This window comes from Anolis carolinensis, chromosome 3, assembly GCF_035594765.1.
Source record: "Anolis carolinensis isolate JA03-04 chromosome 3, rAnoCar3.1.pri, whole genome shotgun sequence".
Taxonomy (NCBI): domain Eukaryota; kingdom Metazoa; phylum Chordata; class Lepidosauria; order Squamata; family Dactyloidae; genus Anolis; species Anolis carolinensis.
Window position 1 is genome coordinate 162815170 of NC_085843.1, and position 27545 is coordinate 162842714.

A 27545-nucleotide genomic window follows, 5' to 3' on the forward strand; every position below is an offset into this window, starting at 1 on the left:
AGTTATCAGGTTCTTTTAGGTTACAAGAAGGAAAAAATCATTGTGAAGTGAGAGAGAATAAAATCCACAGATTTGGATACTATGTTAAAGTCCATCTCAGCAGCCCCAGTTGCAAGGTCTGTTCTAGACCATTGCTTCTTAGCTCAATGTTGGGGTCTGGAAAACTTGGAAACACGAATCTGCTGTGTAGTGTTTACAGTGGACTCTGCAATTGATGCTTCAGCTATACAAGGAGTCCCCGACTTAAAAATATCCAACTTACAAATGATTCATAGTTAAGAACCAGAGCCAGGGGCACAGAGAGCAAAGAAAACGTCTCAGGGGTGTTAATACTTCCTTATGCCATTCATAGCTAAGAATGTGGAAAAGAAAAAAGCACATTTTACCACATATGGTGGACATGCAACAAAGTAAAAAACTATTGGAAACAAATACATGTGTATCTCAAAAAATTGTTAAACACAAACTTTAAAGTGACACCACAATTGTACCTTTTGAACATGCCAGATGAAGAACTAGAATGGAAATTTGGGGAAAAAATGTCTTACATGACAGTGGCAGCTCGAATAGTATATGCTAGATATTGGAAAATCTCAAAGAAACTTCCCTTAGAAGAATGGTAAAATACATTACATACAGATTTACTAATAATGGACAAAATAAATATACTTTTGAGAGGAGAATTATTAGAGAACTTTGTTAAGGAATGGCATCCAATAATTCAACATCTCAATGAAGAAGTATAATTCACCTTATGAACAAACATACAGGACCTATCTTGTTCATAACTTGGGGACTTCCTGTACTACATAAAAAGGAAAACCAGTATGTTTAACAAGCCTTGTAAATGCTGATTTCTTATCTGTAAATGTGTGATTTTTATACCTATTCTATATACTGTATATACTCGAGTATAAGCCGACCTGAATATAAGCCGAGGCACCTAACTTTATCACAAAACTGGGAAAACTTATTGACTCGAGTATAAGACAAGGGTGGGAAATGCAGCAGCTACTGGCAAATTTCAAAAATAAAAATAAATATAGATACAAATAAAATTACATTATTTGAGGCATCAATAGGTTAAATGTTTTTGAATGTTTACATAAAATTGTAATTTATGATAATAATAATAATAATAATAATAATAATAATAATAATAATAATAATAATGACTTTAATAAGATAAGACTAAGTCTGATTACCTATATACTTGAGTATAAGCTGACCCGAACATAAGCCAGCCAGGATCCTCACTCGAGTATAAGCCGAGGGGAGCTTTTTCATCCCTAAAAAAGGGCTGAAAAACTAGGTTAATACTCGAGTATATACAGTACCTATATACCTGGAGGTCACATAAAAATGTCTCAGGCCTCAAGAGGCCTCAAATGGAGAGGTTTAACACACCCTGTTCTAGAAAGAAACTTACTTTAACTTAAACCAACTTACTTACACTGACACAACTCACTACTTAAGCGCCAACCTCAATATCAGAGTATCTGTGTGCAAAACAACAATCACAGTCGGTTTCTGTGCCTAAGGATCCTAACATTTTTTAGCATCCAAGTTCAAAATGTGCTATGGCATCAAAGCCATTTAATGCAAAATATCACATAAAACTCATAAAAGAAAAATATATTTTGTTATACTCCAGAATAAACAAGAAAAACATTAAAAGAAGCTATTTAGACAATCACATCAACTACAGTTCGAGCATTTCTTGTCCAAAATCTCAAATCCCAAAACCTACAAAATCAAAAATTGTCCACTTTGGTGACTCAGATAGTGACACCTTTACTTTTTGCTGGTTCAATGTACCTAAAGGACAAAATTATTAAAAACATATTGTATAAATTATCTTGAGGCTATGTGTAGGGTGTATATGAAACATACGTAAATTTCTTGTTTAGACTTGGGTACCATCTCCACGATATCTTATTATGTACAGATATGCAAATACAAGTAATCCAAAATACGAAAAAGAATCAAAATACTTCTGATACCAAGCATTTAGGATAAGGGATACTCAACTGCTGCTACAAAATAGTTAGTCCTGTTCACTGCAAAGTCCAATCATAACAAACAACTCAGATACAAAATCATAAGTGAAAGAGGATATTCCCTTTTTTAAAAAAAAAATTGCAGTGTTCTGAATTAATACGTTCAACTGGGCATCCCCTGTTAATGCTACAATGAAAAGCTACAAAGTCTAAAAATTACATGACAAATCTATCAAAATTGAGGACATCAATTACTACATTTTGATTATGTTTATTCTGGTCTACTGGAAGGCTGGGTAGATTAAAGGCAAACTAGCATTTTTACTTTCCTCATTGCAGCAGCAAAACTACATTTTAATTTTTAATTCATTCAATTATGTGATAAAACCCAGATGCTCCGAAAAAGATTAAATGTAAATCTTGACACCCCATTGTAATTTAAGAACTAGACGAGTTCTATAAAACATTACCATGTCATGTTTGCAAATTATGGAGACAAACTACAAGAAAATTACAAGTAAAGGGGATATTTAATGTACAAAATTATTTTATTTCAAATGACAGCTGCATTTTTTTATAAAAATCAATCTACCCAGTTGTTTACTGCTCATATTTGATCATTAAACACTGTTTAACATGACAGCACAGCAATAAACCTTAATCTTACATATTCATCCTTCCCAGTTCTCCTGTAACAGATCTGTGAGAGTGAAGCTTTTGCTTCTGATTTCAATAAACTCTCAGTTTAGTGCAAAGATTTCCAAACTGTGTGTCACAACACGTTGGTGCAGTGGTTCTCAACCGTGGGTCCCCAAATGTTTTGGCCTTCAACTCCTAGAAATCCTAACAGCTGATAAACTAGATGGGATTTCTGGGAATTGTAGGCCAAAACACCTGGGGATCCACAGATTGAGAACCACTGTGTTAGTGTGTCAGTTGCGGTGTATAGGTGTGTTGTGTGAACATAAAGAGAAATTACAAAAATCTTAGAAATGTTATTATCTTACAAATAATATATTTAAAAAATATAAATGAAAGGTTTTCATGAGCTATGTTGTGTCTGCATACATTTCATTACTATAATTTATGTATATGTCCGTATCTCTTAATTTCTGCTTTGCTAGTAAAACTGAGTTACTGTGCAACAAAATGATGCATGTCTAAAAAGTGTGTCACCAACATGAAATGTTGGGAAACTCTGATTTAGTGTGTCATCTGGATATTAAATTGTCACAAATTGTAATTATGGTTTGTTCAAAGAAGCAAGCTCTAAAGCCCGTTTTTGAAATTATTTTCAAAGAAATCATGATAAATATGTTTTTACTCTGACATCTTTTGTACTATTGAAATACAGTTCTGTACTTTTCCAATCCAAAACAATAAATAGAAGCTTAAACAAGAGGATACAATAATTGGTATTTTTATAGATTACGACTGCTGTTATAAATTATCGATAACCTCTACTGACTTTACACTAAAATAATTTGTATATTTTATTAATAAAAATACAGGACAAACATGGCCCATTAGAAATCTTGTTATTTTTATAAACTTACTCCAGATCAATATGGTTTAAAAAAAATAGCATCAAGACTGTGTTTTGTGACATGGCCCCCAAAACTCATAATCATGAAGCTCTGGCTTGATCAAGTTTATGAGATTAAAAACTTCAAACCAATTCAGACCAACTTGTTATGTTTGGAGACATAACAAGCTGCTATGAAAACTTTAAAATAGTTTCAGTTTTAAAAATCTCATAAGATGTATATATAATTTCAACTCAACAAGCCTAGATTTTCAATCCTGTTAACATATTAATTGGACTCCCAGTTCTTCTAATAGACATTGATTTTTGTATATTTCTGAATGTACAGCAGTGGTTAAACCAGTGGTTCCTAACCTTTTTTTGACCAAGAACCACTTGACCAGGGACCACTCTCCAACATTAGTACCAAAAGGGTCAGTTTTTAGTCAACTTTAGATTTGGTTTGGTTATTTAGGATGCTGATTCAGAAAATTGCACTGGAAAGACCACATCAGCTGTAGTTTCTGATACAGAACATATGCCAACCTGTAGTTGCCATCTACTCATCCACATAAAACCATATTAAATAAGTTTCAGCACTAATAAGAGGGTTTCGTGAGACCAGTCGCTCTTATTGCAACGGTGTAGTAACAGTCAGACCATGGACCATATTTTAGTTCTTGTGGACCACTGATGGTCCATGTACCACAGGTTGGGAGCCACTGGGTTAAACGTACACTTTGAATGTTATGTCTAGTTGTATGGGAGAAAGTGGAGAACAGAGGTTTGTACAAAACAATGATTTTTTTCAAAACCCGATAATTGAAAATGTGTGAAGCAATTCCTGAATTTTAGCCAAGACAGAATCAAAAAGAACAGTGGGAAAGAGAATGTCTCTTACTGTTTTAATATTTGGAAAAGTATAAAGGGCAAGGGGTTACAATCACTTGCATTAATCTTGCTGCACTGGAACACAGCACTTTTCTGTCGACAATACTTAACCCAGTTTAAAAATGCTTTCAAAGTAGCAGAGAAAATTTCATGTCTATTATTTTTCACATGCACAAATTTACTTAAAAGAGTTGAAAAACCTGGCTTGAACAAAAGGCCAGAAGGCTGTAGAAATTTTCTAATTCTACACAGTACTGGAAGGAATAGTGCTATTTTTGGTATTCAAGTAACCTTTCAACTTTCATTTATGCTGACAAGTGATTTTGAAGAGGAAAGGAAAGCCATAATTGCACCATATGGTTCCCCCTTCAAAGAAAAAAGCACTTGACAATTCTTCAGCAACACTATAGATTAACTTTGCTTTTGCATGGAAAAGTAAGGCATTTGACACAAATCATGTGCTATGATGGTAGTGCCAAAGACCTTCAAAGTAACAAATACTTATACATAGCCGCCTCGAGTGCCTTCTGGGAGATGGTGGCGGGATATAAATAACATTTTTTAAAAATTATTATTTACATAGTACTATGAATCTTTGTAAAGCATTATGAAGCTAATGAAAATAAATCAATGGACTTTAATATTGTGTGGGATAGATGCAAACCATACCTAATGACCTCTTGGTTTTAACAGCTCTGCCAAAAATTTAAACAAGAACTCTTAGTATCAAGACATAGTAACTTCAGCCCGAAGCTATTAAATCCTGAAGCTTCACCATTATAGGTGAAGAGACATGGCAGTTATGGGAAAAAACTGAGTAATACCCATAGGATGAAAAAAAATAGAGAAAGGCAATGATCTCTAGATTTACATTCTACTTCATAAAGCAGCAAGGTTTGCAATCATTATTACTAATACTGTAGTTATAAATGTTCACCTAGAAATATAAGGCATATATATATATATTAATTATATAATAAATACTACTAATGTTTTTCAAGATCATTTCAGATGACATAGGTTTTTTAAATACATCTTATTAGATGACAAAGCCAAACAGAAAAATACATTTAAACTGCCATTTCATATTTCTGAAAAAAGACATATACAGTATTCTGTCAAGGCAAAAGTTTGATCAAATTATACAGCATTATGAATGACCTTTCAAGATAGGAATTTCCCCTTATTCTTGCAGTTACCTGAACTTGTTTATTGCTTATATAATAAAGTAATAAAGGAATACAATTTTGTTACATTTTTAATGATGTAACAGTCATTTCTATCTCATCTGCAAAGTTGTTTGCAGAGATCTCTGGTAGGCTTTCAAGAGGAACTTGAAAATGGAATATATAACAAAATTAATCGCACTCTGTTGGAAGACCAAAAGTGAAGGAAATACAAGAAATTGTCAAATGTCTTCTGGAGAGAAAAGAATATTGGACAATAATAATTAAGAAAGTGAATTTATCCTATTTCTTCAGTTCAGTCAAAATGCATATAAGAGCTCAATTAGAGTTGTGCTTCCTTGGTGTGCAGTCGCTATGTGGAAAGGCTGAGTGAAGGAGATTCCTTTCATCATGCAGGCATTACTGTCCTTGCTACAATAATAAAGGCACACTTTAATGGACAGTACGACTTCAGATGAGAGGCAGATCATGGGTATCTGAAATGGGATCACAGGCTGTTTGGAAATGTCCTCGATTTCCCCCAACGCCTTCTGTTCATGAATCAGCCACTCGCTACCTAGGAAAGAAAAGGTATGACATCACTATGGTATTTCAGCATTTCAGTATATTGGCATGTTACAGTTAATTCTTTTGTAAAGACTTTATCACAAAACGTGTTTGGATTTTTTTAAGAAAACTGAAAATAATAGTCAAAGACTTTCCCCACTACAGTATCCAAAGATATCACAGGCTGTGTTGTAATGTAAGAAAAAATGAATATTGAAAATGCATGCTTCGGGATATATATCAGAGATAGTGAAATGAGTGGCTCTCTAGATGTTAAGACTGTATCTACTTGTCTATATTTAATAAGAGCTCTCATTAAGCAATATCTGGAAGGTCGGAATTCTTGTCCTGATAAAAAAACCTGAATGGTCTACAAATATGTATATAGAAGAATATGCCCATCAAAGTCTTATCCAAAGGTTTGAGAGAACAGAAATCTCTGGGAAACATAATTTTTAATTCTGTAACGATCTTGTTAAGTCTGAAAAAGTTATTTTATAATCGGAAATAACTTTCTGTTAGTACCTAAGCATCTGGATATCTTCAATTTATCTGAAACCTTAAAAGATACTTATGATCCATATAAATTCTAATGGTAAAAAACTCTTTAATTTCAGTTTAAAGGTGGTCTGTCTGGAACATGGCTGAAACCACAGATGGCTTTTAAAGGCTTTGGACTCACATACAACAACAAAGAACAAGTTTAAATCGGGACAGCGTATACACAGTGTCGATCTATATTTTTGAATATAGCTTATGTCTGTCAAAGTAGATTTGTAGTGATGGTTACTTCACTAACAAAATAACAACGGTTCAAAAATATTCCCTCTAAACAACAAATGAGGCCATTTACCTTCTGCTGTGAGGAACCATGCACTGGGCATTTCTTCAGTCAATTTGGTATTTGAAGGGAGGCTTAGCTTCAATGCAAACTGAAGTGCTTGGCCAGGACTGACAGTCAGTGATGGCAACTGAAGATTTGGGGCAGATTTAGGCAGCTTTGGTGGTTTTGCCATATCTGGCTTTTGCATACTCTGATCGGTTACAGTATCCACTGTGTCAAAATTTAGAAGAGGCAGCTATCAAAGGAAGCAAAATAAATACTCATTTACTGTGAGGTTCTTAGTTGAGTATTGGGAAAAGCTAACTATGTTCATCCACTTGATAGTTACAAAGAAACCACAACTTATTAAACTGGAAACTAAATTGCTGCACAATAAAAGTAGTCAAATGTATTCTATAGAATTCTAGTAAGCAAGTCATACCCAATGGTTTCAATACTATTTACAGGTTGTTGGGCAAAAGACTGCAATTTCACCGGCAGTAAGCTTTTTCTGTTTGGCCAATCTATAGCAGGAGTGGACATCTTTTAAGAGAGTGTTGCCTACCAAGCTTTCTTGGTGGGTTTTTTTGCTGGGCAACATCCCTCCAGTGCTACCTCATATTTTTGTTGGGGGACCAACTTGCCATTTGAATGACTTTTCTCCAGACCTATTTTCTAAAAAGAAAATTGGGGAAATTGCCAGTTTTATGGGGAAATTGCATTTTCTAGTGTAAGATGTAATTTGGGGGACTGCATTTAAATCAGACTCCTACCATCTTCTAGAGGTCCAATTTGCCATTTTGAAGGCTAAATGTATTTTCAGAATTTCAGATTGGGGGTATGGAATCATACACCTCATTATGAGATTCAGTTTCCTGGCTTTCATATAAAATATAGAGCATATCTGAAAGTATAAAAAGCTTTTACAGAAACTCAGGATAATATGAGACGATCATCCATTATCCTAAGTTACGCAAGCCCAACCCCACTGATGCAGAATTCAGGCCAAGCAAAGGTTCCTCATTTTTCTAGTGTCAGGGGAGTGGGGGACATATATGCAGAGTTGGATTAACATTGTACAGACAAAGAAGATTCTCAATTCAAAGGGAGCTTGTCTACAATCAAGGGGCTTGTCCCCTCAGTAAACACTATGATTAGTTCATCATCTTTTGCAGACCAAGTTCTGAACTGATTGAGTAACAGATGGATACAAAAAATCCCTCAAAAGCAAAACAACTTTGCTGTTTAATTCAAGCACTCATTCTATTTTTAACACTGAAATGATATGAATCATATTTTACACAAAATATGCGTGCCACAAGTTGCTATTATAGAGATTTTCTAGAATCTTGCATAGTTTACATGTCACCAGTGTGTCTTCTGTGGCAAACAAAGTGATAGATATTCCTTCGCTTGGCAATTTTGACTTGTTTAGGTGCCCATTCTTAACTGTGTAAACACATTTTAAGCTCAAACACAAGTAATTTTCAGAAAAATTGCTGTACTATTCATTACACTGCAAATGTTATTTGTATTGTGACACTGTTAACTTATTATCATTCTTTTGCCTGTCCCTGTAGTCTTAAAACAGAAGACGATTCTCTATTATTCTAGAATTCTAAGGCAGTGGTTCTCAACCTGTGGATCCCCAGATGTTTTGGCCTACAACTCCCAGAAATCTCAGCCAGTTTACCAGCTGTTAGGATTTCTGGGTGTTGAAGGCCAAAGCACCTGGGGACCCGCAGGTTGAGAACCACTGTTCTAAGGGATTATAATTGCAGATATTGACTTTAAATTATCAAGTCTTTATATTTTGTGGGTGAAACCAGGAGCAATCTTTTAGTTGGCTGAAACAGGGGAAAAAAACCAATGATTTCCGCTGCTTTGAAGGTAATCATGCAGACATTATACCTATATCTTTCACAAGAAAAATATTATGCTCCACTTTTGTTATTCTACTTAGGTGCAGAGGCTTATTACCGTAATGAAAAACATGATCTGAGAATCTATTTACTTAATTAAAAACTTCTTAAACATGTGTAAAGTGCTTCATAATAGTTATCTCATTTGTCTTCTTAAGATCCCACTGGGTGGGACATTTCCTTTTTAAGGTGGGAATGACATGGAACTCATTAGATCTACTCATTAGGACTGATAGGAGACTTGAATTAGGTCTCCCACATCTAAGTTCAATAACACTCTGAAAGCTGAAGTTTCTGTATCTCAGCTTATTCGAATTGCACTAGTGTCCTTTCCAACCTCTTTAAACAGATGGAACATTTATTTTAAGCCTCAGGATATCCTTAACACAAAAGCTGTTCTAGTTGCCAGATCATTATAAAACAATATAAGAATGCATTTACTGCTATGTTTCATACTCTCCAGGCAGTAGTTTTGGATATCTGATGAAGGATGATTCAACTATAAATAATTAATTCTGCACACAAATTGCTACATAGTGCAATATAACATTTGATGAAGACAACTTACCAGTGAAATAGTTTTGGTTTCTAAATCTAGCACTTTAATTTGATGATTGTTTGTGTCTGCAACATAGAGCAAACACCCTCCCTCTTCAACACACAAGCCTCCTGGTTCATTAAAAGTTGAAGAGATGAAGCTGGAACCAATTGTATTGCTTGCTTCTCCTGTACCTGCCAATGTAGCACAATTCTTCATTTTGGGGTCTACAATTTTAATCTAAAGGAAAAACAACACAAAGAGAACTTTGTAAATATTTTTTGTAGTTATGTATTTATTTATAGCAGTGATTCTCAAAGTGTGCACTGTGGAGCCCTTGGGGCGCCATGAAACATACTGAGGGGCTCCACAGTTTCCTCCTCCTCCTCCCTTCCCCTCCAAGCTTTCCCTCCTCTTCCCTGCTCCTCCCCATTCCCTGCCTCCTTTGCCACCAAAAGCCTTTTTTCCTCACCTTCCTTGCAGCCAAAACCCTGTTTTCTGCTCTCTGCTCAGAGGATGCTTTGATTGTGCTTTTCCTACATGGCAGAAGGGAGTTGAATTGGATGCTCACTGGGGTTTCTGCTATTATTATTAGTATTACAGATGGGTGGCCACTGTAGTATTATCTGTATAATCTGCAGTACAGTAGTCTCACTTATCCAACACTCGCTTATCCAACATTCTGGATTATCCAATGCATTTTTGTAGTCAATGTTTTCAATATATCATGATATTTTGGTGCTAAATTAGTAAATACAGTAATTACTACATAGCATTACTGTATACTAAACTACTTTTTCTGTCAAATTTGTTGGAAAATGGAACACGAAGAGATTCCTACAGGTGACAATATCTGTAATTTTGAATAGCACATCATATCACAATAAAGGGAATGCATCCACATTCAAAAGTCAATCCAAGTTAACAAACTTTTTTTAAAGGTATATCCTCCATGAAGGGAATGCTTAATCTACAGAGAATCCACAACAGTCAATAAAAAAGGAAGCAAATGCGACAAAAGGGGGAAGTAATGGATATGTTGTCCAAGCTACTCCGCAGCTTGGGAACAAGGAAGTGAAACGGAGAAGAGTGATGCCCACACCATGCCCACAACAACACATCTTGATGCCACAGTGCTAGTGACTTATCACACTACTGTCCAACACTGGAACAAATTGCTTTCGGGAAGTTATTCACCGGTTTCCCCCCATGCATCAAAAGGTATGGCCAAACAACAAAGGGAAAACTCAAATATCACTGCTTTGACATCATAAAATAAGCAGCATTTATACTAGTTGTTAACAAGGCTGTTAACTAGTAGTTAGTAATTTCCTAAGTTATTCTTTAAAAATACTTGAAAGCACTCTAAAAACAGTTCTAGAATCCAGTTTTAAAATAGTTAAAAACAGCAATTTGAATGCCAGGCAGAACAGCACTGTTTTGGCTTCTCAGTGGAAACTTAGAAGAGATGGAGTTAGTCTAACTTCCTTGAATTAGGAGTTCCACAGTTGAGACAATGCCAAAGAAAAAAGCCATGACATGCACCCAAACTACTAAGTTGCACCCAACCTAACAGAGTCTCCTCTGAAGATCTCAAATTTCTGGCAGCCTCATATGAGAAGTGGTGGTCTTTCAGATATTCCAGTCTCATGTTGTTTGGGGCCTTATAGGTCACCACCAGCAACTTGAACTGAGCTCAGAAGCAAGTTGGAAGCCAGTAGTTTTTGCTTGACTGTTGTTATATGATCTCTAAAATGCACGCCTGACACCAATCTGACTGATGCATTTTACACTACCTGCAGCTTTTCAAGATGTGTAATGCCCACGTAGAGCACATTACAGTAGTCTAATAATTATAATAATCATTACACGAAAGGTTCTGTTGCTTGAACTTTAAAAGAAAAGTCCACAGAAGCAAGTATCAAATTTGACCTTCAACTTCAAGAATTAATAGAAAGATCATTGTCTCCACTAACTGCTAGAAGATGTTTAGAATAGAGTACTGTGCTATTTAATTAGGAAAAATCAAAATATGAGGAAAATACTGTTATCTCACAGGTGCATGCAACTGCTAATTAAGATTTCTAAACATTTCAGTGAACACAGCCATGATGTTGTACAGATACTGAAGTGCTTTAAACACCCAAGCTTCTATTACATCCAGCAAAATGCTTAATGTGTATTTATTTATATACTGAAATATAGATATAATTTTATTTGGTTTTTTATTATTACTAATATTAAATCCAGCTATATCTTTTCCCCAACAATGGGATTCAAGGTGACTTACAAATATATTGTAGCTCTTTGCCGCATGTAGCAGTAAGCACCTTTGTGTCCCCGATCAACAGAGGATACTTTAAAATGCACCTTTTTAGTTGCATAAACATTTGGCTCCTAATTTGCTTATATCTGTGCTTACTTGACGAAGTTATTTTTGTTGTCTTGATGGATAAAAAAGAACAAATCAAGTCAGATTCTAGATTTTTATATTCACTTTTAAAAATTTAAGTCAGATTTTAAAAGTTTTCTTAAAATAATTGGCAAAAAATAAAATAATCTAGGTCAATGATACAATAATAAATATCAAACATACAACTTTTAATCATGTATATGAACAGATCTTTATGGTGTTAGGAGATAACCTGATCAGTGCTGTTCTGCAGGGGTGTATAATCTGTGCATGCAATCTCTTCTTCTCTTCTTTAAATGAAACTTTAGAGAAAGTCAGTGACCAGAGAATTTCAATAAATGAAGTAGATCATAACACAGAAGACAACCCTGGAAAAGCCTGGACCTCTTCACACGGTCCTATTAGGCTGTGCTGTTGTGTCACAAAAAGGAAAGCGCATGGGGCTGATTGTGCCATCCCGTGCACCCTCCAATCTTCCTCCACCACACGTGGGGATGGGACAGGGTGCCACCCTGTCCCCATCAGATAGCAGAAAGGACAGCAATAAGCATTGCCCGGCCACCTTTTCTGCAATCATATAGCAAAGAGGGGAGGAAAGTGCAGGTAGTTCCATTGGGCATTGTAGCTACCCAAACTACACTTTCCTCCATGTAGTGGTGAAGAAAACACCAGTGCTTCCTCTCCACTTTGGAAGGAATCTGGGCAAGGCCTGCTGTGAGTCGTGTGATTGTGAACAGCAAGCTTTGTCTTTGCTGCGTGTGAAGAGGTCTTAACTCTTGTGATCTTGTGGGGCAGAGTTGTCTCATGATCCCATTGCCCTCACAAGCCTATCTATTGAGAACATGACACAGCCTTCTTAGTGGCTGCTCGTGAGTCATGCGCAGGAAGCTTGGCAGGTCCCCTCTACTCTTTTTTCACAGGTAAAATATTTTTATTTAAACAGATCTGAAACTTTTGAATGATAGTGGAAGGAGGATGAGCAGTATTTTTATTTTTACTATGCTCTCAATGTGTTTTCATTTTTAAAATGTTTTCATTATTACTGGATGTATTATACATTGCTTTATCAATATTTGTTTTAATTTAAATGTCAGTCCCCTTGGACCCCACAGTAAGAGAGGATGGGATATATAATTCAGTCACTTGCAAACTGAAGGAATGAAATGCGACTGCATTTTTGATTAGCTGAAAATTGATCTGAAAACAATTCGGGGTAATTGTTTAGTATCGATCCACCATAAAATGAAACTCAAATCTCTGAATAAGTATTAAGGTTATAATAAACAATAATGTATATCTACTGAAAATTACAAATAGGAATTTCTGGTAAACAGAGTTCCATGCAATCATGCTGGCCACATGATCTAAGAGGCGTCTATGGACAACGAAGGCTCTTCGGTTTAGAAATGGAGATGAGCCCCACCCCCCAGAGCTGGAGATGAGCACCACTCCCGAGTCAGAAGGGGAAACCTTTACCCTTATCTATGTCAGTTGTTTTTTTGGCACTGAATGCTTACCTTGTGTCTGTGTTTGCTGGAATCTGCCCTGAGTCCCCTTGGGGAGATAGGGCGAAATACAAATAAATTATTATTTTATTATGACACAGCAAACAAGATAGATATGCTGGATTTCATATCACAAAATCACAAGTCGAACACTTCCCAAGTGTCTAGGACTGTGTGATGTATTTTTGGATGATGTGCGCAGATCCCAGCAGGGTGGCCTTTTGCAGTTGGCAGATCGTAATTTTGTCAATGTCTATTGTTTCCAAATGCCGGCTGAGATCTTTTGGCATGGCACCCAGTGTGCCGATCACCACTGGGACCACCTGCACTGGTTTCTGCCAGAGTCTTTGAAGTTCAATCTTGACGTCCTGATAGCGGCTGAGTTTTTCCTGTTGTTTTTCGTCAATGCGACTGTCACCTGGGATGGCAACATCAATGATCCAAACCTTTTTCTTTTCCACAACTGTGATGTCTGGTGTGTTGTGTTCCAGAACTTTGTCATTCTGGATTTGGAAGTCCCACAGTATCTTTGCATGTTCATTTTCCAATACTTTTGCAGGTTTGTGATCCCATCAGTTCTTTGCTGCTGGAAGGTGGTACTTGAGGCATAAGTTCCAATGAATCATTTGGGCCACGTAGTTGTGCCTCTGTTTGTAGTCTGTCTGTGCAATTTTCTTTCAGCAGCTGAGGAGATGATCAATGGTTTTGTCGGTTTCCTTGCACAGTCTGCATTTTGGGTCATCAGCTGATTTTTCGATCTTGGCCTTAATTGCATTTGTTCTGATGGCTTGCTCCTGGGCTGCAAGGATCAGGCCTTTGTCTCCTTCTTCAGGGTCCCATTCGTGAGCCAGAGCCAGGTCTTCTCCTTATCAGCTTTTCCTTCAATTTTGTCAAGGAACTTTCCATACAATGTTTTGTTTTGCCAGCTGTCAGCTCTAGTTTGTTGTGCGGTTTTCTTGTACTGGTTTTTTGTCTGCTGTGCTTTGAGGAGTTTCTGATTTTTGACTTCAATCAAAGCAGGTTCTTCACTTTGCTTTACATATTCTGCCAGGGCATTGTTGTTGTTGTTGTTGTTGTTGTTGTTGTTGTTGTTGTTGTTATTATTATTATTATTATTATTATTATTATTATTATTATTAAAGCAGTCAAATGTTAAATTATTAATACTCATACTTCATAGAAATAAATCAATATTTATCGTATTTTAATTATTTCCTAATATGTCATTATTAATATTCTGTGCTGTGTTTTGGAAGAAGAGCCATAACTGGGGGGAAAACTAAACAAAAAGTACCTCAAAAGATAATTATACATATTCTATTTATCAACATCAGAATCAAAATCAAGTGCTAGACTCCACAAATCAGTAGGTCTGTGGAAACTACCTCTTTTTCTCAATGGAACCGAGTGGAGAAGATAAACAAACTTCAACCAGAAATCATCCTGATAGAAAACATAAATAATCCTGAAAGTCCTGCACCAGAAACTACCAACTGCATGGGCAGGGTATAAATTTAGTTCACTAATTAACTATGTTCCTAAATCTTTTTATTTTTCCTATTTAAATGAATTACATTCATTCAAGCGCTACTTTTAATAATACAGTTGCAACTGGTAAAATACAAGTTGAAAGAGAGAAAGAGAGAGAGGTCCTATATTTTCCCATTATGACTTGCCACATTGCTAATAGAGAATGAATATCTTTTGCTAATAAATGATTAGTATAAGTCCTCATTTGATAAGACATTAGAGTCCAGGATGAATTAAACATTCAAGTGTTATTTTTTTAACAATATGAAGGACAATTTGACCAACTATTTACTATTGTTACACAAAAGAAGCAAATCACTTCCATGATCATCAATCACTCAGCAATTACATCTAGCATTCAGCTGGGCTGCTATATTGATTACATGGATCTTTTTACTTAAAGTGTTGTTGTTGTTGTTGTTGTTGTTGTTGTTGTTGTTGTTAGCTATGAAAAATATGGATTTCAAGTGACTGCTGGAAAAGGGGCAGTTGTTTAATAAAAAACTTCTTGAAGATGGATGATTGTGTCAAAATGCAGAGGAATTTAATTTCTGCACGTGACATATCTAGCCGGTCTCTGTTATCCTAGAACATATACAGTAGAGTCTCACTTATCCAACACTCACTTATCCAAAGTTCTGGATTATCCAACACATTTTTGTAGTCAATGTTTTCAATGCATTGTGATATTTTGGTGCTAAATTTGTAAATACAGTAATTACTACATAGCATTAATGTGTAATGAACTACTTTTTCTGTCAAATTTGTTGTATAACATGATGTTTTGGTGCTTAATTTGTAAAATCATAACCTATTTTGATGTTTAATAGGCTTTTTCTTAATCTCTCATTATCCAACATATTCGCTTATCCAACATTCTGCCGGCCCGTTTATGTTGGATAAGTGAGACTCTACTGTACCTACAATATTGTAGATATTTACAATAATGGTATGATTACATTCACTATGAGTTACAGCTATTAAAGTGCAGATTACATCATTAGATATACTCAGGGAGGGGAAAATGTAATTTTTGGGCTCTGTGTTATTGTAATAAGCATGCTGTGGAAACAATCGCAGATGAATACAGCCAGCTGCCCTCGGCACTTTGCCACTTTATACTCATGTTTATTGCTGTTAGGTGTCATAAATCAATTCTCACCATGTGGGAATTTCCACTTAGTAATTTTACTGACACTGTATGCATAATCATAATTATCTTCCACAAATAATGGACAAGTTGACAATAATGTGTAAAAAGCAATCACGAGAATGTACAAAGACATATCAATTTTATCACTAAAATCAAATAAGCAGTTTTGGACTAGTAGTGGTCATGAAAAAAGTCGAAATAGCTGAGTCATTATCCAGACTTACCTTATGATTGTAGGAATCTGCAACATAAAGGAGGCTTCTTTTCTTATCCCAGGCTACTCCTAGGGGATGCTGCAGCTTTGCATTTATCCCAGCTCCATCGATATCACCAAAAGCAAATAAATTCTTTTTCCAAAGAAAAGAAAAGTAAATATTACTATGCAATGCTTCAAGCACGAGGGTTGAATGTTATGTAATGTAATGTAATGCCTCCCCCTTCATAACTCCTCAACAGATGGCAGTACTGTTATGCGGCAGGTACTGACTTGTTTAGTAGACTCTCCTCTACAGTTCCATTTGGCAGGAAGTCTTAGAATTGAATGTGTTGTGTTGTTAAAGTGCAAAGTATGGAACCCTGCGCAGACGGTCAGGCAATGAGACTTAAGCAACGTGCAGTCATTGAATTCTTGACAGCAAAAGGTGTCACCCCAAAGGAGAAAGGCGTCACCTTCATTCTCGTAATGCGAGAGGAGTTCCTGGCAAATTTCAAGTCTGTGCGCTTTCATTTCAGGCATCAGCATCCTGGGTACCCATCTTGCACAGATCTTCTGATAGCCAAGCAGAGCAATAATGTGACCCACACGTTCTTGTGAAATGCTAATTATGCTTGAAATTTCTCTCTGAGTGATACGGCGATCGCCCTGAATCAATCTGTCAACGTTTTGCTTGTGAAACTCGGTGGTTGCTGTCACAGGACATCCAACTCTTTGTCACGCAAGTCAAATGTTCCCACCTCAACATCTTTAAACTTACTTGCCCAACGACGCACAGTACTCACATCAACACAATCACCATAAATAACTTGCATTCTCTGATGAATCTCCTTTGGAGTGACACCTTCTGCTGTCAAGAATTCAGTGACTGCACATTGCTTAAGTCGCATTGACTGAGCATTTGCGCAGGGTTCCATACTTCGCACTTTAACAACACAACCATTGAATGCCAAGGCTTCCCGCCAAATGGAACTGTAGAGGAGAGTCTACTGAACAAGCCAGTACCTGCTGCATAGCAGTACTGCCATCTGTTGAGGAGTTACGAAGGTGGATGCATTACTTTTCATTCAACCCTTGTAGCAATTATTTTGTCAGTGAATTTACTTTGAAGGACACAAACATATATAGAGCTAATGTGATGTTGTGATTTAAGACTCTGGGAGACCAGGGTATCAATTCCCACCTAGCCCAAGGAACCCACTGGATAACCATAAGGAAATCAGTATTTTAGCCTCAGTGACAAATAAATCTAAATAAAATTTGCTAAGAAATTCTTATGATACGGATGCCATATGTCAAGAGTTAATTTGAAGACACATAACAAGAAGGCTCATATAGAATTACATTGTAAATATGTATGTATATGTGATTGCATGTGGAATCTATTCCACATAAACATGTCCCAGCACTGGGAAAACTGGGACAAGAGAAAGAAACCAAGCCTAGCCATAAATGGCAATGGGCAACTATCATTGAGGTGGCTTCCCAGATGGTTGGCTAGCTTCCCTCTGGCCAACTTTTATAATGCATTTCATTTTCATCCTCTATTCTTACCCTAAGGCAACTGCTGGCCTTAAAATGCCCTGAAGGAGCAAAGAAAATGGTAAAACGGTCTCATCACCTTTTATAAGTATTTTATATTGTATTGTTTTAAATCTATTTATTGTACTTTGTTAAATTATCTAATTGTTTTAATTGCTTATGTTTTATCTTCTTGTATTGTATATTGGCATTGAATTTTGCAAGACTGTGAGCCGCCCTGAGTCCCTTCGGTTGAGAAGGGCGGGATAGAAATGATGGAAATAAATAAATAAAAAGAAATATCTATCTGTCTGTCTGTCTATCTCTCTATTTAATTGATGTTCTGACTTTTTCCTGACATAGGACATATTGATGAGGCACATTTTGTCTGCACTACCCATTTTAGCTGGCATGCACTGTAGATCTATAGAGCTGTGCAGGGAGAATTTAACATTTTGTAATTTGCAGGGGAAAGAATTCATTATTTCACTGATAATTATCTATAGTAACAATTATAATGCGGACTGAAAAATATAACATGGAAGACTTGAATCACCATGTAAAACAGCTTATTACATACCACTTAGACAAATTTTGCTAAATTGGTCTTGAGAGGAACTAATGGGAATAGTAACACAAGCAATTGTAAATTACCATTGGGTCTCTCTCTCCTCCTACAAGGTGCTTCACAGCTCCGTCTTTCAGGGAAATTGTTCGTATTGTGCTGCTCTCACTGTCTGCTACAAAAAGGTAGTTCCATGGCTCTTCAGGAGCAACAGATAAACCAGACGGTTGGGCAAAGGCTGCTTTATGGGGATAGGCATTGTTCCGGTTCTCTTCATTTCCACTCCCAGCAAACCGGAGACATGTTCCCTTTTTAAGGTCACTAAGATAAAAAGGAGGAATTTTCATGGGATATATGACATTAGGTGAACTGGCCCATTCTTTATAATCATCACTTACATTAAATAACTTGATTTGTTGAGCAAAAGGAAGAAACCTTAACTTTTTATCTTAACTGTAGAATAATTACATCTTTATTTCTTGATGTTAATAGTTGATTAAAAATTCAAAACTGATTTGTTCCCTCTTTTCTCTTCAAGTATAATTTTCCAATTATAGTAACTAATAATTACAGTTGCTTTAGTGGAAGAAGAAACTTCTGTGCTTTAATTGCTGACTAATAACAGCTTGGATTTCCCCCTGAAGTTTCAATAAGGATGTAAGAGGATGAGAGAAGCTGCACACCAATTACTAACCTTACATATCTATGTTAGATATAATTTGCTTACCTTCCCTTGGGTAGTTTTCCACAATCCAACATGAGTGCCCAGATTTGGTGTATACCTGCCATGGCAATCCATAGAACATCATCTTCATGTGTTCCTGAAACTATAAGGGGCACAATGTTAACTTTTGTCAGAAGATGATCACAGAATCAAGTGGAAAGACCTGGAGATTCTGAAAGAGGTGTTCTCTCAGGTTAAAAAAAGTATTCCTTAGTCATGTTTTGCACTTCTAATCTCGGCAAATGCAGGGGGCTGACTGTATTACTACATTTTAGAGCAATATGGCCTCTTCAAGAACTTATATTCATATGCCAATGATTTGAGATAGAATGGTCCTAGTGATGGATAGACTTGGACAGTAAGTTATGTAAATATTTATACACCTCTGCTGACAATTATATTGCTTATAACAATGTGGATCTGCTTTCAGAAATGAGGAGAGCCCATTCAGACAGGCTTTTTATTTAGACAGGCTTTTAAAGAAGATGGTTTTTAAGGTCAGGTGTGTTGTGTGTGGACTGGGGGGAAATGTGAGTTTTAAATGCCATTTTAATATATATACTGCATTTTTAATTTTGTTTTTACCACACTGCTATTATTTAATTGCTTTTTAACTTTTGTATTGCACTTTTTAAACTTGTCTAGTCTGGAGTGTTAGCCGCCTTGAGTCCCCATGGGGAGAAAGGAAGAGTATAACAATTATGATGATGATGATAATAATAATAATAATAATAATAATTCATGTCTGACACACTGCTTCTACAAATGCAGGTCAAGAAGAGGATGACCAATCTAACAACACTGTCTCCATGATTTCTATATATATAAAAGGAAAAAGGCATGGTTCAGGGGTACCATTATCAGATATTTTAATTACTGATATCTACAATTGAACAAGTGGCCACATTTTATGCCCCATATGAATGGGGGGGGGGGGGAAGAGATGCCATTCATTTGTGTGGCTCCCCCTGTGCAGAACATTTAGGAATGTTTACATTCAAGAAACTTAAATATCCAATCATATTTCAAATGTTCAAAACTTCATCAAACTCAGACATTCTGGTTAGAAATTGAATCATCTGCCATATCTAGGGTTACATCAATACAGTGGAGCCTCTACTTAAGAGCATCCTAACTTAAGACTGTTTTGAGTTAAGAGATGCCGCTCAGTCTGGGTTTCGCTTTGACATAAAAACAACATTTTCATAGAATCATAGAGTTGGAAGAGACCACGTAGACCATATGGTCCAACCCCCCTGCCATGCAGGAAAAGCACAATCAAAGCTAAAAGCTAGTGCCATTTTGAGTTAATAGAGGGAGCACCAGCAAAAGAGTGTAGAGCTTTTGGGCTTCAAGGGAATAGCCTTTGTGTCTTGTGCTTTTGTCTGCTTTGGGAGATTGTTGTCCGCTTTGCTCTTGTCTGCTTTGAGGAATTTGGATTAGTTAATTTGGATTCCTGGTATGTTTGGCTTCATGAAGAGAGAGAGGGAGAGAGTATGAGAGGGAGGCTGAAATGACTACAGTATGCACAAAGTCTCTTTGCTTTGTGCTTTCTTGCCACAACTTTATGCTTCTACCATTTTACATTTGATCTTTCTTTTGATTGTTTCATGTGCATTTATACATTGTTTTTGTTTATAAAGTACATTTTCTTATTTTTAAAAAATGTAACAAAAATGGGGGGGCTGGAATGGCTTAATATCATTTCAATGGTAAAATTGCTTTGAGATAAGAGCATTTGAGTTAAGAGCTTGCTCACACAACAAATTAAACTCTTAAGTAAAGGCATCACTGTACTGGGTTTTTCAACAGGATAAAGTTATGTGTTGTTCAGCAGCAGAAATAAAAACACTGCACTTCTTAGAAACACAATTTCCTCTTTTATTTTTTTCTGTGGTAAATACAGGAAAAGGAAGGGAGAGAAAGTCATTATAATTTCCTTTGCGGAAGTGGTCTAAATCTCCACAGCCTTTGTTGATTAGTGAAAGCGATGAAACAGCCATAAAAAGAGAAAGATACTCAGTATTAAATTTGTCTAGTTATGTTTGACTTTTAAATCTTTAAAAATAATGTTCATGCTCTTACATGAATATAGTAATAAATTTGAATGGAATACACAATAAAGTAAAATGAAAATGTGTTTATTCATTATATAATATAGTGAAAATGTGTTTGCTTACCCCCCTTTGATACTTATCCTCATTACAGAATCGATAGTTCCCAACAATATATACAAACTCCATGTTTTTCTAATTATCTAGCCTTTATTGAAAAAATTAAATAATTTTCCAGAAAAGCAAATGAAGGTTCCATTCACAGTAAGTAATGCTTTGAAAACAGAGTGCATTCTAGTGGACACTATTAAGAACTGACATTGTATCTATTTGCTCAAATTATGCCAGCACTACAACCCTAATATACTTAATTTAAGATTATATGACACTGAATATCTGCAGGATTTGCTTTCCACTAAGCATGCAGTAAAATAGAGCTGCCAATGTATTTCACTTTGTCCATATTCTTACAAACAGTTTCGGTTCTGAATTCTCTCTTCAAAATGTCAATTAGTTGCATAGACTATTTATAATATTGCTCAAGCAGATTTCATACAATGGACATTTCCTTTTATCTCATTTACTCTGGAGAGTACCTGATGTTCTGTGGGATAAAGATTCCACAAAAGGGAATCATCCTTTACTACTAACAGAAGCCAATACCAATTAGATGGCATCAACATATAAACACAGCTGATGTATTTTAATTAATATACATTTGCCTATATTTCAACAAATATAACTAAAACAATAATGCCACTGTTTTTATTCACTGATCACAAGAGGAATACTACCAGACATACATCTCTAGCTTTCAACCAACCATACTAAACCGCATACATCACCTGATTGAAGCATCTCATACAGCTAGATAAGACCACTTTAAATTATGTTTTAACTCACATAGAAGGCAACAAAAATGATTTGAGGAATGTTTACCTAACTGCTTCCTCTTTAATCAGTGGAACCTCAAGTTAAGAGCACCCCAACTTAAGACCATTTTGAGTTAAGAGCCACTACTCAGCCTGGGTTTTCACTTTGACATACAAGCAGCATTTTGAGTTAAGAGCAAGCATCAGAGGGAGTGCTAGAGCAAGAGTACAAAGCTGTAGAGCTTCAAGGGAGCAGCCTTAGTGCCTCATGCTCTTGTCCGCTTTGGGAGATTGTTGTCTGCTTTGCACTTGTCTGCTTTAAGGAATTTGTGTTAGTTAATTTTGCGTGGTTTTTATTCCTGTTATGTTTGGCTTCATGAAGAGCAAGAGGGAGAGAGAGCAAGAGAGGGAGGCTGAAATGAGTACAGTATGAAAAAAATGATGCTTCTACCTTTTCACTTTGTGCTTCTACCATTTTAAAATTGATCTTTTTTATTGTTCCATGTGAACGTGCATTTATACATTATTTGTTATTTATAAAGTACATTTTCTTATTTTAAAACATGTAGCAAAAAATTGGGGCTATTCAGGGACAGAACAGATTAATAGCATTTCAATGGGAAAATTTACTTTGAGATAAGAGTGATTTCAGTTAAGAGTACAGTCACAGAACAAATGAAACCCATAGCTCAAGGTATCACTGTATATGTAAAAGTGAAAAAAATGTATGTATATATGCATGCATCTATCTATCTATTTTCCAAGACAGCTTCCACTTCCAGAGAACACTGTGAACTCCACAGGCAATGGATCGGGACCAAACTTGGCAAACATATCCAACATGACCATCATAAAATAGTTCCAAGTTCACCCACATTCTTATGCATTATCTAATGGGACCATTAATAAAATCAAAAACTAAACAATGACTATTTCTAATATTTATCTTTATAAAATACCTACCCTAAGCATTGCCAGGTACCTAAGTTAGTTCTATAATAAAATTGGCACCATACAGCATTCAACGTTTGAAAGGGATAACACTCAGGAAATTCAAATGTAACACACGACAGTCAAAATATCAATGCAAAGATAAAATTCAGAAATACTTAATTTCCCATAGGAATGATCTATCCTCATCCTAATTGAGAGATATTGACAAGCTGGAAGATGTCCAGAGGAAGGCAACTAAAATGATTAAAGACACTATGAGGACTGTTTTAAAGAGCTGGGTATGTTTAGCCTGCAGAAGAGAAGGATGAGAGGAGACATGTGTGAAAGGCTGCCATAAGGATGAGGGAGCAGGCTTGTTTTCTGCTACCCTGGAAATTACGACTTGGAGCAATGGGTTCAAATTGCAGGAAAGGAGATTCCGCCTGAACATTAGGAAGAACTTCCTGACTGTAAGAGCTGTTCAGCAGTGGAACTCTCTGTCTCAGGGTGGAAACTCCTTCCTTGGAAACCTTTAAACAGAAGTTTTATGGCCATCTGTCAGCAGTACTTTGATTATGCTTTTCCTGCATGGCAGGGGGTTGGACTAGATGGCCCATGTAGTCTCTTCCAACTCTATGATTCTACAATTCTAATGCACATGTGTATAACTGTGGGGACTGCATCACCTCATTTCACAGGTCTTAAAAGGGTGCATCAGGGGAAAAATATCTCAAAATGATCTCAAGAGGGACATATTCACCATGATCTCAGGCCTTCATAGGTCTAGGTCTAGTATAATGCAACTTGCCAAATATCCCATTCCTGTGCAATGGCACATGGGACTTTTTATTGGATGTCATATTATTACTTAAAATAATTTAGCAAAGATGTATATTCAGAATACTTTTTAACAAAAAAAGTGAGCAGAAATAACTTGCTTTTTACTTCCGGTTGCAAAAAGTCCCCCCCCCCCAAAGAAAACAACAACGGAAAGTTCCTTATAACCCCTAGTGGGCAAAAATAATCTGTCAGGTTCAGCATTTCTCCTAATTACTAATTACAATATTACAGGATCCTAATACAATCACACAAGAAAGGTCTGTTCTCTAAAAAAAATTAGCATCATGTATATATATATTTATCAGCACCATACTTCCAGTCTAGTTTTAGTTTAATGAGTTGCCAAATATCTCATTCCTGTGTAATGACATATGGGACTGTTTTAGTGTACGTTACATTTCTACTAAAAATAATTCACTGAAGATGTATATTCAGGCAATGAAGACACATACTTGACTTCGAATGACAGCTCCCATCTAATCCTAGAATAATATATCTGAGTGTTCAAAAATATGAGCTTCCAAACTCCTGATATGATCTATTTGTGGTACATGAGCACTTCATATAAGGTTGAGTATCTCTTATCTGAAGTCCTTGGGAATAGAAGTGCTTATGATTTTGGATTTTAATTTTTTTAATACTTGCATTTGCATATATATACATAATGAGGTATCTTGGAGATGGGAACCAAGTCTAAACATGAAATTCATTTATGTTTCATATATGTATAGCCTGAAGACAATATAATTTTTTTTCAATAATTGTGTACATAAAACAAGTTTGTGTACACTCACCCACCAAAAAACAAAAATTTCTGGCACAATTTGGCCTGAGACAATGTGGACAATTTCAGAAGTTGTAGTATTTCCCATTTCAGAATTCTGAATGTTGGATGCTCGATCTCCACTACTAAGGTTTTTGCCTGCAGAATGATTTGGCACATAAACCCTTAAAAATAGAAGTGATAAAATGGTATGCTTCACTTATTTTTGTGAACTTCAACCTCACTGGACATCTAGTTTTTGTAAAAGCTATATATGCTTTTATACTAGTTTTTTTTCAAGCCCAAGTAAATATCATGCCTGCCACCTTCAAATCTCATATTGCATTGCAGTTGACATGATTTTAGCTTTTAAAAAACTTCTAAAATGTTACTGAGAGCAAGCATGGTGTAGTGAGCTAAGTGTTGGACAGGGTGACCTTGGGCAAGTCACATTCACTCATCCTCAAAGAAAGACAAGGGCAAACCTACTCTGAATAAATTTTGCCAAGAAAACCCCGTGACAGGGTTGCCTTAAGGACGGTGTAAATTAGAAAGAACTTGAAGTTGCACACAACAACAACAACAACAACAACAACTAAATGTTGTTGATAAAAAATGTTACGGCATATATTTTGAAGCAGATGGCTGGGAATATCCCATGCTTTTGTTGTAGTCTGTATTCTCCAACAGCTTTTAAAATTGCAATCAACATACCTGGTTTACATATTAAAATATCACTTGCTCTATTTAACCATCTTTTTCAATCACAGAGGAACTCAAACTTCTTTGCTTGCTGAGGACACAACTGGGCATTGGGGATTTTTTTTTAAAAAAAAAAACTGGGAATGTAAGAGACAGTAGAAGAACTACCATATATAGCTGCATCTACACTCACTGTATTACAAAATTCGGACAATCATTATATGTAAAATTCTCACTGACTGTAATCGCATGCAGGATCACGCCAGAAATAAAGGACTTACAATAGCATGGTTGCCATTAATAGTCCAGGGATACTGGAAATAGTTGGCTTCACTCTATGTCTACAAAACTGAAAAATTACCATAGGACTAGTTTATACACATTTCCCTTACTTTAAACAAAGAAGCTCATTACAAAAGGTTTCATGCTTTCCATGAACGAGGAATGTTATTTTTTAATCTGAAATGGGCACACTTAGATTTTCTTTTTTAAAAAATACAGAGGGGCCTTATTGAAAAATACTACAGGAAACCAAAATATTGTACTTATGCGCGCCTCTCACTGTGATCACTGAAAGCCCAGATACTCTCCACAATCCTTCTACGGAAAGTATTTATCTAACGTTCTTTTATTTTAAAGTAGTTACTCTAGTAAAAAGAAAAAAAGTAATTCCTACACTTTTATATAATTATACCTCACATTCCAACTAGGGAGCAATTTCAAACCAATGCAGCTTATCCTTATTAGGGCATGTACACCATCTCTGTCAATGGCCAGCATGGGGTCCTGAGTTGGTTTAAATAGCTGATTTTAAAAAGGATATAACTGATTTTAATGTTTGTGTATATTTATAATTATTTTATATCCCAGCATGGAGTGTTTGCCGTATGTATGTTGTGCTCCGCCCTGAGTCCCCTTCGGGGTGAGAAGGGCAGAATATAAATGTTTTAAATAAATGAATAAATAAATAAATGGTACTCACATTTATCAAAGCAAGTTTTTTTACTTTGCAATGATTGCTCTGGTATAAAAATTTAGTAAGAACGAGCTTCAGCTTTGGATGCATTATTAGTCCTCATAAATACTTTTCTAAAATCAACGTCCTTTTTATTAGTAAATCTAACAAAAATAAATTCAGGCTGTAAAAGTCTAATAACGACTAGATGTTCCAAATAATAAAAGATAACTGCCACCGATTAGTGGAAATGCAGCCACCACTGTGTGGAGAGACACCTTTAGATTATAAAAGTGCTCAACCACCCAATAGCTCAGGGGAGGCCTTTTGCAATTGTGCTGAGGGAGTCTACAGACGACAGAGGCTTTGATGTTGAAAGAACAATATGAAGTTTATTCAGGCACAAGCTTGGTGGTTACAAAAGATGTTTCACTTAGAGGTATTCTTATTAACAGTTACAATACTAGAATGAGATGAATCAAACTCTCTAAAGTATCACTTCTTTTACTTAAAGTAGTTAAAACTTCTTCCTCTGCTCCTTTTAAACTACTATTTCAATGGATCTCTGTGAGTCCAGCTGGGATTGGTTCCCAAAGTCTTAAACTTGGACTATCCAGTGACTTCAAACCACAGTCACCCCCATGATATACTATCACAGATTCTCTGTGCCTTTCCAGGACACAGACTACATTAAATAAGTCACCAAACTTATTTAAAACCGACTCAAAATGAACTATTGAGTCTCCTTGATCCCATCAACCTGGAATCAATCTTCCCTGTGCCTCATCAGAGCACAGACTGAGACTTCACTTTAAAAAAAACTCTTCACTTCTCCTCCCCTTGGCAGATGGCTCCGCCCACATTTCCATGGCAACTGCCTCAGAGGAGAGCCACTAAATGGCTGCCGCCATCTCATACCTACCTAACCAAACCACAAGCACATAGTTAGATACAACAAACATGAATACAAAACTCATACTTAATTACACAGGCAAATGGTTTTTAAGATCAACAGGACACAAACATTCTAATAAGGCTTCTTCTTTCAACCTTCGACCTCAGGTACTTGGTATCAGGCTACCCTACCTACTGGAAAAGAGCATTTTCTTTCTAATAATAGTCCCAAAGGAACAGATCAGAGTTTAGGACCAAAGGGAAAAAGAGAATTAATTCTCATTGAAGAGGTAAACCTGTTCGAGATCTCTACAATTTCAAAACTCAAGTAGGAAATATTTTACTATGCTAATAAAAATGAATAAAGGATATCTGCATTTCCAACACATTCTCTCATGTGAGCTGCACTTCAAATTCCACAAAGTTGAGATACCATCTGAGAACTAGGGCAGAGGCTTTTCATCCATTCATGGCT

The 27545-nt window shown here is 36.0% G+C and overlaps 1 protein-coding gene across 2 annotated transcripts in view; it reads right to left on the reverse strand.

Moving 5' to 3' along the window:
- Positions 1 to 2529: 2529 nt before the first annotated feature.
- Positions 2530 to 27545, reverse strand: part of nhlrc2 (NHL repeat containing 2) — a 53780-nt gene continuing 28764 nt past the window's right edge. The window contains exons 6-11 of one of the 2 annotated variants that reach the window (XM_003223439.4): positions 19061 to 19160; positions 18423 to 18654; positions 16258 to 16380; positions 9463 to 9672; positions 7003 to 7228; positions 2530 to 6159 (exon numbers count right to left, since the gene is read on the reverse strand). In XM_003223439.4, coding sequence (XP_003223487.2) covers positions 5903 to 6159; positions 7003 to 7228; positions 9463 to 9672; positions 16258 to 16380; positions 18423 to 18654; positions 19061 to 19160 — 1148 coding nt within the window. In that variant the 3' untranslated portion in view covers positions 2530 to 5902. The remainder of the gene's footprint in view (positions 6160 to 7002; positions 7229 to 9462; positions 9673 to 16257; positions 16381 to 18422; positions 18655 to 19060; positions 19161 to 27545) is intronic. The other variant, XM_062975707.1, reaches the window with a different exon arrangement.